Source organism: Chrysemys picta, chromosome 3, assembly GCF_011386835.1.
Source record: "Chrysemys picta bellii isolate R12L10 chromosome 3, ASM1138683v2, whole genome shotgun sequence".
NCBI lineage: Eukaryota > Metazoa > Chordata > Testudines > Emydidae > Chrysemys > Chrysemys picta.
The window spans coordinates 168,172,697-168,188,711 of record NC_088793.1 but is presented as its reverse complement, the minus strand read 5'-3'; the positions used below and the strand labels follow the sequence as shown (position 1 = coordinate 168,188,711).

Sequence of the window (16,015 nt, the reverse complement as noted above, 5' to 3'; positions counted from 1 at the left end):
GGGAAAGAGCGAGATGCAACCCATGTTGGGCCATTCACCCTCCCCACAGAGACATACGGCTCCGGCAATGACTCCACCGGTGGCATCTAGCCCAACTAGGGACCCACCCCACACGCCAAAGAATAGCGGGGACCCAGTGCAATTGAGAGCCCTCCACGCCAGAAGCCTTTCAGACAGCAAGGAACTTTATGGCCCTACAGGTGCCTCCCACACCCTGGGACCGACCACCCTCCTCCGTAGATCCTCTGAGGGCACTGGTATTGAAAAGGAAGCCCACTATGGGAGCTCTGCAGTGGTCCCCAACCCGGCACCAGTCTCCGTTGCTGTGCCAGTCTACGGCCTCAAGACGATGATCCCCAGCGGGCCTGCACCAGTCACCAATATCCTGGCACCAATCATCGGAGCCCCAGCACTGGTCACGTGAGTCCCAGCACTGGCCACCCAAATCTCGACGCCACTCACCCAAGTCCTGACAGCAACTACCTGAGCCATGGCACCATTCTCTCGAGCACTGCCATTGGTCATCTGAGCCTCGACACCAGTCCCGGCACCAATCACTAGCCTCCCGTAGCCGGTCCCCTGTACAAAGGAGTTCTCCCTTCGCACCACTCCCTGGCTCCCCAGCATAGCCGGCAGGAGGGATCACCAGTGGCTCTGCCGTAGTCATCTTATGAAGAGTCCCCATCAGACTTCAAGAGGGATTCAGCTCCCCCTCAAAAGAGGCGCCGTCACCCAGCACATGTAACAGACGTTGGTGCCGGACCATATATGGGCCAATGGCTTCCAGGACAGTGGCCCATGCAGTGGCAGTGCTGTAACCCATGAGGGTTCTCGGTGATGCCAGGGCCGTTCTCTCACCCTCCGTCTGTTGTGATCTCTGAGAGATGGAGTTTGGCTTCTCCCCAACCAGTCCCAGAGCCAGGCGCAGACACTGACCATGGTACCGAAACCCCAGCAATACCTCCCATAGAAATTACCTCAGGGGAGGCAGAAGATTTAGCCCCACCACCACCGGCAGCATCCTCATCATCATCCCCAGACAAGGCGTTCACAGGTCCCGCTAACCCCCTGCCTCCAGATTATTTTAGAGCCCACCAGGAGCTCCTCAAGAGGGTCATGACCAGCCTGGACCTAGAGGCAGAGGAGCTGAAAGAACTCTCTGATATTCTGGCTGCCGTGGCTCCCACCAAGGTGGCTCTGCTGGTGCATGGGGGGGGGGGGGTGGTTAAGTTCGTAAAAGCACCGTGTCAGATCCCTTCCTCTCTGCCCTCAACATCTAAAAGGGCAGAAAAGAAATACTATGTTCCTGCCAACGGATTTGAGAACATATACTCACACCCTCCCCCGGGGTCCTTCGTGGTTTCCTCCACTAATGAGCGGGATAGGCAAGGACAGACAAGTGCCATTCCAAAAAATAAGGAAGCTAAATGCCTGGACCTTTTTGGTAGAAAGGTTTATCCCACTACAAGCCTTCAACTTCATATTGCAAACCAGCAGGCGCTGCTGGGGAGATGCAATTTTAACGTTTAAAACTCCCTGGCCAAATTTAAGGATTCTTTGCCTCAAGAATTGCAGCAGGAATTCAGGGTCATCATGGAGGAAGGAAAGCTAATGGCCACAACGTCTCTCCAGGCGACTTTAGATGCTGCAGATTTGGCAGCCAGAACAATGGCATCAGCGGTAGCCATGAGTCGTGGTTTGTGGTGACAGTCTTCGGGTCTGTCCCAGGATGTTCAGCAGCTGGTCCAGGATCTCCCATTTGAGGGAGCCTAATTATTCTTGGACCAGACGGACACCAAATTGCATGGCCTCAAAGACTCCAGGGCTATGCTGCGATCCTTGGGCCTTTATACACCACCGGCCTCGAGGAAACAATTTAGGCTGCAGCGGCCCCCGCAGGTTCTCAGGACCCTCCAGGAACAAGCCCTGTATGAAAAAAGGGAAAAGTTATAGGCACCATCAGGGTCAGCTGCCTTCCACCTCTGCCCAACAGGGCACTAGCTGTTTCCCGAGTGGAGGCAGATAGGCCTTTTGAAGGCATGCTTGGGGATGGCTTACCAGTCTCTCTCCCAGATCAACAGCCCCCATTTTTATTTCTGGACCGCCTTTTGCCATACCTCCCTGCTTGGGGGTCCATTACATTGGCCCACTGGGTACTCAGTACGATAGCAAAGGGGTACACCCTGCAGTTTGTCTCCATGCCTCCAGCACACACCCCTTCCACGTCTCTTTTCAGGGACCCTTCCCACAAGCAACTTCTCGTCCAGGAGGTGCAAACCCTCCTACGGGCAGGGGCTGTGGAAATAAGCCCTTCCGATCTGAGAAGGGTAGGTTTTTACTCCTGCTATTTTTTTATTCCCCAATGCAAAAGGGGGCCTGCAGCCACCTATGTTGCCTCAACAAGTATCTCAAGAAACTGAGGTTCCGCATGGTCTCCTTGGCCTCTGTCATTCGCTCTTTGGATCCAGGAGACTGGTACACCGCCTTCGACTTGAAGGATGCGTACTTGCATATTTCCATGTTTCAGGTACACAGGAAGTTCTTCAGGTTCATGGTGGGCCACTAACGCTACCAATTGACAGAGCTCCCATTTGGTCTTTCAGTGGCCTTATGAGTTTTCACGAAGTGCATGGTGGTGGTCGCAGCCTACCTCTGACATCGATGAGTACAGATTTATCTGATAAAAGGCCACTCGAGGCCTTTCAGCACAGTGCCTCTGTGGTACACGCCACTAGCAGGATGCTGGGTCTCCTAATAAACTAGCAAAAGTCAATGTTGGTCCCAGCCCAGAGAATAGAATTTATAGGAGCTGTGCTCGACTCCCCTCAGGACTTAATCACTCAAGTATCGTCTGGCCTACTGACGACTGCTCGGGTGTGCCTACGTCTACTAGGTCACACGGCGGCATGTACTTACATGGTACAATATGCATGACTGCACCTCAGACAGCTTCAGATGTGGCTTGCATCTGTCTGTTCCCCAAGCCGGCACCATCTGGACTTGATCCTCACCATTCCAATGTCAGTCTGGGCTTCCCTGAAATCGTGCTTAGGCCCGACCTTGGTTCTGTCCGGAGTACCTTTTGAGCCCCCATGGCCCTCGATAACATTAATGTCTGATGCATTGGATGTGGGGTGGGGAGCCCATTTCAGCAAACTCAGGACCCAAGGCCTCTGTTCACAGGACGAACTGTCCTTAAATGGCAACAGAGAGTCCTGTGGCACCTTTAAGACTAACAGATGTATTGGAGCATAAGCTTTCGTGGGTGAATACCCACTTCGTCAGAGGCATGTAATGGAAATTTCCAGAGGCAGGTATATAAATATGCAGGCAAGAATCGGTCTGGAGATAACGAGGTTAGTTCAATCAGGGAGGGTGAGGGCCTCTGCTAGCAGTTGAGGTGTGAACACCAAGGGAGGAGAAACTGCTTTTAAAAGGGACCTCACCCTCCCTGATTGAACTAACCTCGTTATCTCCATACTGATTCTTTCTCAGACATCTGCAGACAGGGGCGGCTGTATGTATTTTGCTGCCCCAAGCACGGCAGTCAGGCTGCCTTCGGCGGCGTGCCTGCGGGAGGTACGTTGGTAACGTGGATTCAGCGGCATGCCTGCGGGAGGTCCGCCGGTCCCGCGCCTTCGGCGTACCTGCCGCCGAAACCGCGGGACCGGCGGACCTCCCGCAGGCATGCCACCGAAGGCAGCCTGACTGCCACCCTCACGGCGACCGGCAGGCCACCCCTCGCGACTTGCCACCCCAGGCACGCGCTTGGTGCACTGGTGCCTGGAGCCGCCCCTGTCTACAGAGCCACTACATGGTTATCAGTCCACACGTTCGCGTCCCACTATGCCATCACCCAACAGGCCACAAATGATGCCAGTTTCAGGAAAGCTGTGTTACAGTTGGTATGCCCCGGAACTCCAAGCCCACCTCCGGTGATGCTGCCTGTGAGTCACCTAGCATGGAATTGACAGGAGCAAGCACTCGAAGAAAAAAATGGTTACCTACCTTTCGTAACTGGTGTTCTTCGAGATGTGTTGCTCATGTCCATTCCATGACCCACCCTCCTACCCTGCCGTTGGAGTTGATGGCAAGAAGGAATTGGAAGGGCGCAGAGCCAGCGGTGCCCCTTATACCGGTGCATGAGTGCAGGCCTCCAGGGGACGCTGGACCTGGCCCTATGGATACCACTGGGGAAAAATCTCTGGTAATGGGGCACACAGCACACACATGGAATGGACATGGGCAACACATCTCAAAGAACAGTTACGAAAGGTAGGTAACTGTTTTTTCCCCACCTGTTGGATTTTTACTCTTTAGTTACAAATCTAAACAGAACTCTTGACATTACAAAGTGCCTTCTTGAGATGTATGGGACCACAATAGAGCCAAGGATGCATGCGCTACTTATTTTTGTATTGGTTAGTGCTCAAGCAAAGGTAACTTTTCTTGGGTTTTACCAGCAACTTTGAAAGGTGGAAATCACATCCTGTATCCCTTTGTTTCTGTTTCCTAAGGTTTAAACGTTATCTCCAGACTGATTCTGTTATCTCCAGACTGTTGAGTTATTATGTTTTTTTTTTTAAGGTGTTTATTTTGTATTCACTAAAATTGTAGATGCAGATGTTGAAATAAAGACACTGCTCAAAAGGCCTTTTGCTTGTTCCAGGCTACTCACCATATTTAGATTATATACCTACAAAATTCTCTTAGACACACCCAGGTAAATTCAGAGGGACTACAGGGACTGGAATGCAATTACTCTGGATTTATATGGATGTAAATGGAAGCAGAATGTGGCTCCTTTTGTTTCTATATTTTATATCTATAGTGGAAACATCTCATCATAAAGGGCTTTTCCCCAGTAACAACTTTCACTGTAAGCTAAGTTGTATTGTAACAAGGGAGAGCCCACAGGACAAGAGATCCCCTCCACTTCACCAGCTGGATGATGACTCCTACATTTGCAGGGAGCACTAGAGGTGTGTGTGTGTGGGTTGGCAGGGTGTGTGCGCACACACTTGGGAAGGCCATATCTTCACTCTCAGCAGTGAGCAGCTGAAGCAAGACTCATTCCTCTTCTCTCCACCCTCATCTCCTCCATCACTGTGAGACAGAAATTCTTCTTTACCCTTTCTCCCTCCATGGTAGTTGCATTTTTTTTCCCTGCCCGTCCCCCCTTTTTCAGTTGAGTTAGAGCAAGAGTGGAGCAGGACAGGATGATCCCTTGTAATGCAGTCCTTAATACCTATTTTTTTGGTAGGTAAAAATGGCAGCATTCTGAGAGGGTAGCTATGGGACTAGTTATAGTGGAGTGAAAGTAGGGTTGCCAGGCGTCTGGTTTTCGACCGGAACGCCCAGTCAAAGAGGGACCTGGCATATCTGGTCAGCACCACTGACTGGGCCGTTAAAAGTCCGGTCGGCGGTGCTGCGGAGCTAAGGCAGGCTAGTCCCTACCTGTCCTGGCACCATGCTGCGCCCTGGAAGTGGCCAGTAGGTCCGGCGCCTAGGCGGGGGGGCCCACGGGGCTCCATGCGCTGCCCTCGCCCCAAGCACCAGCTCTGCACTCCCATTGGCTGCAGCTTCCGGCCAATACGAGGTTGGGGGCGATGCCTGCAGGCGAGAGCAGCGCGTGGAGCCTCCTAGTCCCCCCGCATAGGAGCCAGACCTACTGGCTGCTTCCGTGGTGGAGGGAGGAGCCAGGACAGGCAGGGAGCCTGCCTTAGCCCTGCTGCGCTGCTGACTGGTAGCCGCCTGAGGCAAGCCCGTACCCCAACCCTGAGCTCCAACCCCCTTCCCTAAGCCCCCCCGAAACCTCTCATCCCTGGGCCCACCCCAGAGCCTGCAGTCCCAGCCGGAGTGCCCCGAGCCCCCTCCCACACCCTGAACCCCTCATCCCTGGCCCCACACCAGAGACCTCACCCTCCCTGCACCCCAGCCCCCTGCCTCAGCCCTGATCCCCCTCCCATCCTCTGAATCCCTCAATCCCAGCCCGGAGCACTCTCCTGCACCCCAAACCCCCAATTCCCAGACCCACCCCAGAGTCCACACCGTCAGCTGGAGCCTCCCCCCCGCACCCCAACCCTCTGCCCCAGCCCGGAGCCCCCTCCCGCATCCTGAGCCCCTCATTTCTGGCCCCACCCCAGAACCCTCACCCCCAGCCCAGAGCCCATACCCTCTCCCACACCCCAACCCCCTGCCCAGAGCCCCCTCCCATACTCTGAATCCCTCGGCTCCACCCCCCCATCCCAGAGGCCCCTCCTGCAACCCAAACCTCTCATCCCTGCCTCCACCTCAGCGCCCTCACCCCAACCCTCTGCGCCAGCCCAGTGAAAATGAGCGAGTGAGTGAGGGTGGGGAGAGCGAGCAACAGAGGAAGGGGGGATGGAGTGAGTGGGGGCGGGGCCTGGGTGTGGCCTCATAGGAGGGGTGGGGCAAGGGTGTTCAATTTTGTGTGAGTAGAAAGTTGGCAACCCTAAGTGAAAATCTATTGAAATAAAGTGAAACAATTCAAGAGTCACTCCACTTGACCGCAGGTGGAATTTCATTATAATTAATTTCAGAGTGGTAGCCGTGTTAGTCTGTATCAGCAAAAAGAATGAGGAGTCCTGGTGGCATCTTAGAGACTAACAAATGTATTTAGGCATAAGCTTTCTTGGGCTAAAACCCACTTCCCAAATAAATTTGTTAGTATCTAGGGTGCCACAAGTACTCCTCGTTCTTTTTACTTTAATTAATGTTCTCTATAAGATGTTTTCACTACATATCAATCCATTTTGCCTTTCACTGTGATCATTCTGTAGCCAAAGCCTTATTAATTTAACCTGAGCCTAAGGAACCAGAATTTACCAACATACATTGCCAAAGAGCCACAGTAATACATCAGCAGCTCCCGAGCAGCTCCCCCCCCCACCCGCTCCCAGTGCCTCCCACCCACCGGCAGCGTCTTCCCCTCCCTCCTGCACATCCGGATCAGCTGTTTCCTGGCATGCAGGAGGCTCTGGGGGGAGGAGTGGGGGCAAGGGCTGTGGCAGAGCCAGGGGTTGAGCAGTGAGCACCCTCTCGCACATTGGAAAGTTGGCGCCTGTAGCTCCAGCCCCGGAGTCAGTGCCTATACAAGGAGCCGCATATTAACTTCTGAAGAGCCGCATGGCTCCGGAGCCACAGGGTGGCCACCCCTGATTTAGGGTGTGGTGTACTGTGCTGTGAATACGAGTAGGGCTCAGTAAGCTCTCAATCTCCCTCGGCCAGATTTGTAAAGGTATTTAAGTTCCTAAAGATACAGATAGGTGCTTTGGAAAATCCCACTAGGTGCCTAGGTGCCTTAGCTCATATTAGGTGCTTTTGAAAATTCCATTTGGCACCCCTGTCGGCATTTTGAAACACCTAAATACCTTTAAAAATCTTGCCCTGCGTGGCTATTTAACCCTTCTGCCTCAGGCTTTGTGTTCACTGCAAAAAAGAGGGGGGTTTTTACACCAAGATAGCTCTTTTGATGGAACATCCTAGTGGAGACAAGGCACAGGGAGTTTTTACCTCAGTGTAGCTAGTCAATGTGAACCCCAGGTCGGGGTTGACTAGCTGCAGTGTGGTAGAAACTACAGTATCTTGTTTCCAATAGGATTTTATAGGGAGTTCGTTATGTCAGTGTAAAAGAACATACCTTTTTGCAGTAAAAATAGAGCCTCACTTTCCCCAGGAGTGCTGTGAAGATCTGTCAGTTAATATTTCTAAAGTGTCTGGAAGATGGAAAGTACTATGTAAGTTTCAAGTATTATATTCTGTCTTATATTTTACTGAGAAACAAGGACATCATAGTTAGGATGGTATGAAGCCTGCAGTTTCACTTTTCAGGGTGAAAGTGATCCAGTCCCTACAGATTTGTTTGCAGGTGGGAGTTAAAGGAGTTCAAATTTTCAAGGAGAACACATAATGATTTACATATAAAGACCATGGAGAGATGGAGAGAAAGTTCCCAATTTTGTGGGGAAAGAAGGTTGGCTGAGTGGGATTTGCAGGGTGTACCTACATGAAAACTCACTGCCTGTCTTTGGCTGTGTCTTCACTAGAAATAAAAGTGTGTCTTACAAGATAGATATCATGTATGTAGTTGGTCAAGGTAAATCTTGCGAGTTACAGCGCTGTAAAGCCGCCCACAGCACTGTAACTCACTGACCGGCTACACTGGCAAGGCACGTACAGTGCTGTATCTCCCTGGGTACACCGCTGCAGGTACTCCACATCTCCGAGAAGCATAAGAGATACAGCGGAGTGGCTACGACTCTCCCCTGTGAGTGTGTACCAGGAATCAACCTGCAGCGCTGTACTGATCACCTTGTCAAGTGGCCAATCCTCTCCATTGTTGTGACCGGCTGCAGGAATGCGGAAGTGCCGGTTTCAAAGCTCGTACCACAGAGAAAAAGCAAATTGTTTGCTGTTTGCTTTGAGTGAATGAATGAATTTGCAGGGGGCCGGGAGTTCGGAACTTGCAAAATAGAGTGCTGACACGCTCCAAAAAGCACTCTATCCCCCCACACTCCCTGTCACACTCCACCCCACGCCCCCCCACCCCCGTTTTGAAAAGCACATTGCAGCCACATAAATGCTGGGATAGCTGCCCATAATGCACCACTCCCAACACAGCTGCAAATGTTGCAAGTGTGGCCACGCCACTGCGCTGGCAGCTGTCAGTGTGGACAGACTGCAGCGCTTTCCCTACTCAGCTGTACGAAGACAGGTTTACCTCACAGCGCTGTACAGCTGCAAGTATAGCCAAGGCCTTAGACACCTCCGCCAGCTCCCCAGGGTTTGCTTTGACCAGCTCAAGGTAAAACTACTACTTACTTTGTTCTTTCTAGAATTCTACATGGCAGCTAAAACAAGATAGCTGTGTTGTTGTAAAAGACACAGGTTTGGGAACATGTCAAGCCTCAAACCCAAGGTTCATTCTGAAAGAATTCAAGTCTCAATTCAAATACTTTCCACAGCTCTACTCACAGTCTCTCCAAGAGTCATGACTATCATTAAAGAGAATGGTAAATAGAAGTACAACTAGCCCACCTCCCCCTTGAAATTCTTTGAAAATATAGGAGATAGGTGTCTGACATCTTTGAACGTGTTGTGGCTTTGTATTCTCTTGTGCTTAGGATGTGCCGTCATTAACTTAGAATTTAAATTTTCTACTAGGGTTCAGTTCAGTGGGTGAATGCCACCCGCAGAAAACAAGTTTATAACATACCTACTTAATTTAGCACATTGTTTTTTGAATATTAAATAGAGATGAAACCAACCCAAAACCCTATACCCATTCCCCTTGAGGTTTGGGAGAGCCTGGATCTATAACAAACCAAGCCAAACCTAACTACCTCTGAAATTTGGAAAATGTCAGATCTGGTTTCAAATTCTGTGGCTTGGCTCTACCTCCCATATTAAATGTTCAACAAAAATATCCCTGTAAACCCATCAAACATTCAATCGCAGACACATGTTTCTCGATATATTTCCACCCACTTGCTGTATCCGTTAACTAGATTAATTACTCGGACTGGTATTATCTTTCTTTCTATTCACAGGCTGGCCCTGGGCAACCCTGTCTGTTCTTGGATTCCTGTACTGCTACTCTCATGTTGGAATTGAATGGGATCGCACACACCGTGTAGATTAGCGCAGTTATACAAAGGTATGCCATCATGAGCTGTGAGTTAAGAAGGGAGTGGAACAGGTTTTTGTAAAACCTTTCATACAGTGAATACAGACATTCTGATTTCTCTGCCGTGGATGTACATGCCATTCTCTCTGCAGGAAAATATGCCACAGCAAATATACTTTGCCAAACTATTTAAAAAGCTGGAAGCCAGTTTAATTTATAATTGTTTATGGACAAATCACTTGAACTGTAAACACTGATTTCTTAAAGTATTTTTGTCGTATTAGACACTATTTTTATATCAGAAGTATTTGAAATTGTATGTACTTGTTGAGTATTTTAGTATATGTACTTCACATTCTTGGACCCATGTCTATCAGGAAGAGAGAATTTTTTGTCTTTTTCCTATTTTTTTCTGGTCTGGATTAAATTTAAATACATTGCAAACAAAAGAGTGCATCCTGTTCGTCCACTGCACAATTTGGAAAACCAGAATTCTACCCAAATTGCCCTCCATACATTATATCTCAAAATAATACCCAGCTATTGAAAGTACAGCCTGAAAACATGTACAAAAGAATAAAAGATTTTGCTTTTTTAGCCATTTCTCTATCTCAGTGGTCCCCAAACTGTGTGGCGCACAGAGGAACATTCAGGTATGTGTGCGGCAGGGCCCGTGCCAGCCCCCATGGAGGACAGGGAGGGAGTGCCCCCCAGCCCCGCTCTGCCCCCAGCTCAACTCCGGCCCCAACCGCAGTTCCACACCAGCCCCAGACGCAGCTCCGCACCATCTCAAACCCAGCTCTGGGCCCAACCCAGCTCTGCTCCATCCCTAGGCCAACTCTGCCTCTAACCCCAGCTCCTCCCGCATCCCCAACTCTACCTTCAGCCCAAGCTCCGCTGCTGAGGAAGTCTTGGCTGTTCAGTAAGGGGTGAGGCATGGACAGATTCCATTACTGGTAAGGGGGGGGCATGACAGGAAAAATTTTGGCAGAGGATCACTGCAACCACTACCAAAAAGGAATGCCTTGAAGGTGGGATTTTTCAAAAGCACCTAACATCAGCCTAACTATTGGAGCAGAGTTAAGCCATTGCTGAGAGCTTTTGAAAAATCCCATGCTTAACCCTTTATAGTTAATACTAGGGTGAAAAACCATGTGTCTGTTCTCCAACCACATAGATTGGGAATCCATTGATCTAATGTAGGATGTGTAGTAACTTGTATGCATAAATAACATATCTTACACTCAGAGATGGAAATGACCTAGTAGGTCATCTAGCCCATGCCTCATTCCAGAGCAGTATCAGTCTGTGTGGTGTATGTTTTAGTGCTTTGTACTGTCTAGTGTTGCTGTATATCCTTTTCTGTTTTAATAATAAAACCCCTTCTTTAAGGAAGGTTGATGAACATATGTGACTTGCAGAATTATTTTTTGCTATATAAAAGAATTTTTTTGTTTTGTTTATTCTGTATCAGAGGCCAGGGAGAAACACCAATTTTATAAAAAAAATTTAACCACAGGAAGGATTAGATCCGTTTCTCATTTACCATACTTTCATCTTAAAATTCTTACTGTCACTCGTGTTTAATGGAATGTGCAAATGCCAACGGTTTAATAATCTGAAATACAACTTTAATTTTGCTTCAGTAACTAGTTATCTCACTTCCTTCTAATGTCATTTGGTGTATGCTAGCTAGAGGGATCATTTGAATAGATTGTGGACACATGTACACCATGTTAGGCTTCGATCAAGGAAGATCAAGGAGTCTCCAACCAAACTTTTCCTAACTTTTGAGGTATTATTTCAGTTCAACATATAGGCAGAGGTTTGGGTTACTTTATATCAAAACGTCTCATAACCTAATGAAACTGTCACTTATGCCTATCCTATTGTAGCTTGTCGTTATATATCCTTAGATAGTGCGATGACTTTGTCTTCCCTCTGTAATAATTGCTTTCATGTAGTTAGTATGCTTGAGGAATTCTTCCAAGTCTTGCTACTTGTGGTCACTGTCTCTTGAGCTGGACGTCATTATGTAGTGTGGGGTAGTAATCTACAGGGAAGCATGAAGCGTTCTTAAACAATGTCTCCCCTGTATGAGGAATAAATAGGTTTTCTTCAGCACCAATCTCTCAGGGGCTCCCTTTCCTATTTCAAAAATTCCTATAATCAGGCCAATTTAAGGAAAGTCACTAATTAAAATATGTGAGAGTTCCCATCTGTCCCACATGTCATGCACCAACATACACGGCATCAGAAGCTTGGACTAACTTCATGTATTTATCAGTAGGATTCCAGACTTTGTGCCCTAGGGCAATGTCCGTGACCATCTCAGCAGAAGTTCTAGGGGTTTGGCACCGAGACTGATAGTTCTTGCTTGGCCTGTAGAAGTCCCGAGTGCATCCCTTCTCCCATACCCATGTGCCACCACGAGCAGGACTGAGTCCAAGTGCATCACAAGTGGCAGCATCAGGTTGCCATTTTACAAGCAATTTATTCATGAAACTCTTAGAGGAGAGGAAGCTACCAGAGGTTTGGAGCCACGGACCAAGGTAAACACATTAGTTAGTAAGCAGTAACCGGATCATGCAAACCACAGAGCAATATGGAGATGAGGGGGAGATGCATTCTCTTGCCTGGAAATTAGTGAATGTTCAGAGTTAGGAAACAGATAGGTTGGGAGGGGAAGAATTTCTCCAGGTTCCCCAAATAACACATTGCCATTTTTATACCAAAGGAGCAGGGCCGTAGACTAGTGGGCACTTGTGTAAATCAGATGCCCTTTGAACGTGTGAAGTTACCACATCCCTTGTCGTTGCATGATAGAAAATGCAATGGCGAAGACAGTGCTTAGCTGTCATTGATTATGAGGCTGAATTAAAATTCAGGTACCTGCTGCTGCACTTGACACTTATGAAGGTCCATGTGAAATTGGTGCCATGTTTTTCAAAACAATTCTAAGCAGCAGGCAGGCTGGGTGTGCCCATTGCAATATATGTATTCAACAAGTGCCGGGAAGGAGCTGAAAAATGTGGTTGTCCAGATCTCTCACACAACCCATCCTCCCCCAAATACTTGGTTTTGAGTTAAAACAACACACGTCATCCTTGATGATAATTGTATCTGTACGATTATGCTAATCAGTTCTGCCTTGATTACAGATGGCACGTAGAGCTGTGCTCACATATCTATGTCACATCTGAGAACTAAAAGCAGCTTAGTTGAATTAATCTACTTAACACAGGTCAAAGGAAAAACAGCTTAGCTATAAAAACCTAAGGCAGACTTAGTCATTCATCACACTAGAAAATGCCACTTCCTGCCCCTGCATACCTTCATATATTTCCAAAGTTAACTGTCTTCTGTGGAGTCTGCCCCTGGGGCCAGTTGCTTCTCTCATTCGTTATCCCTAGGCATGCCCCCTAGAGTTTTGTGGAACTGTCTGTCTAATGTAGTTGTGAAGAGTAAAGGGATGGAGCTGCACAGTATGGCGTAGCTTTCTACTGTCTTCTTATACTGATACTCATCCCCTCTCCCAATAGAGTGCACTAGCTCACTCTCTTGTCAGCCATTCTGCTGTCTACTGGAAAATAATTCTCCAGGTGCACAGCCTATTTTATTAGTCAAGTCTTCTCTTTTAATCCAGTGGGGACAGTTGAAATACTGCTCCCTCTGAGGCTTGCAGAGGAGACACAGTCTGTGAAATCTTGTGAGGAAGTTGGGGAAATCTGCATTACAATAGCTTGTTCCTTCTGCTAAGGGACCCCTGAGAATTACTGAGCATTTTGCACTTCTCAACTGACTCCCCTCAAGGATTTTGATGCCTAGGGGTTGGTTCACATGTACTGAATTTAACACATCTTGCTGTTCGTGAGTTTCATTTTTAGCTTCATTATCACACTACACCAAAAATCACCACCAACGGCTGTTTCATTTGAGTTTTTCCACATTTAGTGGGTTCAATTTGTATCAGGTGCAGGATTCAGTCAAGGTGGCTGACAAGTTGCTATGTCCTAGCTGCTTGCTGAGGTGAATCACCTACAAGAAGAGTGTGTAGCTGATGGATCACCAGGGCTTGTGCAGCCCATGGTTTGGGACAGACCATAGATTCATAGATTCATAGATTATAGGACTGGAGGGGACCTCGAGAGGTCATCGAGTCCAGTCCCCTGCCCGCATGGCAGGACCAAATACTGTCTAGACCATCCCTGATAGACATTTATCTAACCTACTCTTAAATATCTCCAGAGACGGAGATTCCATCACCATGACAGCTCCCAGGATGAGAACTTTTCAAGGATGTTACCTCCACCTCCCAAGGCCCAGCAGGCCAGAGAGAAAAGAAACCCCATTCTACTTGCTCAGATCTGTATACAAAGGCTGAGTTGAGTAACTTTAAGTTCACATTTTCACACTGCCTCTACTTTTGCACCTGTAGTTTGGCTTCCCTAATCAATCATAGCAAAACTACTACAACTTTAGCATCTACCTCATTGCCCTTGGAAATCTGGCTTCTTGGATATGAAGTTATTGTTCCACTAGGAGTAAGGCTTTTCCTCTGTATTGAGCTTATCAACATATGTTAGACCAGAATATCATTTCCCAGTGCTAACTTACATGATGTTAACCGTGAGTTAGCACTGAGTGTAAATAGGGACTGTTATGTTTAATAGTAAAAAGAACAGGAGTACTTGTGGCACCTTAGAGACTAACAAATATGCATCCGAAGAAGTGGGCTGTAGCCCACAAAAGCTTATGCTCTAATAAATTTGTTAGTCTCTAAGGTGCCACAAGTACTCCTGTTCTTTTTGCAGATACAGACTGACACGGCTGCTACTCTGAAACCATGTTTAATAGTGTGCAGGCTGGTTGCAATTAACTTAGGACCACGTCCTTTTGAGACAACAAAGGTCCTCTCACACACTTTCCATTCTTGAAGGATTCCCCATCTCTGCCTTCCTTATATTGGGTCTCGCACTAGGGCAAGACAGAAGCTAGAGACAGGATGAGACTGTGTGAGTTCTTTGCGAGGTTTGACCACAAGTAAGCCTGGCTTTGTCACCTTTCCTCCTTAGGATCACATTGATTAAGTGCAACTAGCCTTTAGTAGTGGCGATCAGCTACTTTCAGAAGTGGTTCAAATGCTCTTTAAATGCAATATCTGTAGTATATCACCTCCCACATGACATTCAGCACATAAGTTAAAAAAAATGTGTTAAATGTGACCTAACAAAACTCCTAAATAGCACTGGGTAGTGACGGGATTACTGTGGGTGGATGTACCATCAGACCACTAAAAATTCACTGAACATATAATCAAGCAATATATCTTGGCATATAACCTGTGAAGTTTAAATTGTATTAGCACTCGCTCTGGAGCATGTCTTTCTTGACAATATTAATGAGTTTTTTATGGACCAAGGCATTTGATATCCCTGCACTAGTGGATTTGGTAGTGGAGTCCTTCTTGGTCTAGAAACCAGGATGACACATAAAATAACTACTGGGATTTGCATTTAAAGATCAGTGGCTACTACCCTGTTGGTAAAGGATTTTAAGGAAGAGCCTGGGCAGGGAAGCATTAAGAAAGAGTCCACTTTCTTTGAAAATGATGCTACTAACTCCAAGGAGGTAACATTGTTTAAGGAAGACTTACAGAGGGAAGTTATCAAAGGCATAAATGAGTTCAGTGCCCCACTCCCATGGAAAGCTTCATTCTCCTTTGTGCCTTTGAAAAATGTCCCCTACTATTTAACTGTGCAGTAGTGTAATTTGAAAGAGCTGCCTCTGGGAAAGACTCACATGCAGAGGTGATGAGACCCCCAAACTCAAAAGATAAATAATATGTATACAGTGATTCCATCTTTACAAACATATACCAGTTAACCCTCTCAACCCCTGGGGAGGTAGGGATGTAAGTACTGGCATTTGCTATTATCATCTCTATTAGACATACGAGGGCAGAAATCTGCAATGATTTGCAATGTCTCTGAGATGGGACTGGAATTCACAAATTTCTGGCTCCTACTTCTGTCCTCAGCCTCCTGCCCTCACCATCCCTGTATCAGAACAAGAGCCTGAGCATGTTAACACAAGTAGGGGCCTGGTTTTCAGCACCCTCACAGAAGAACAGAACTTGGAGGAAAGTTGCAGCTGTTGTGTTCTAAATCTGTGATAGCCTATCAGCTATACATCCTAAAATGGCAAAATTAAAAGACTACAACAGAGGGAAGCAGTCTAACTTGTGCAGAAGGCCAGCACAAGTCTCACTGCAATCCTCAGCGTGGGGCGTTTGGACTGTGATTCTAGTGCAGAGGGTTGGAGAGGATTTAGTTAAGTCTTCCCTGGACCTACAACGCTGCTGTC

General features: G+C 47.7%; 1 protein-coding gene across 8 annotated transcripts in view; it reads left to right on the top strand.

Moving 5' to 3' along the window:
- Positions 1 to 11,056, top strand: part of HHAT (hedgehog acyltransferase) — a 354,454-nt gene extending 343,398 nt beyond the window's left edge. For all 8 annotated transcript variants that reach the window (XM_024101211.3, XM_005301226.4, XM_024101209.3 and 5 more), the window contains one exon: positions 9,573 to 11,056. In XM_024101211.3, the coding sequence (XP_023956979.2) occupies positions 9,573 to 9,664 (92 nt within the window). In that variant the 3' untranslated portion in view covers positions 9,665 to 11,056. The remainder of the gene's footprint in view (positions 1 to 9,572) is intronic.
- Positions 11,057 to 16,015: the final 4,959 nt, after the last annotated feature.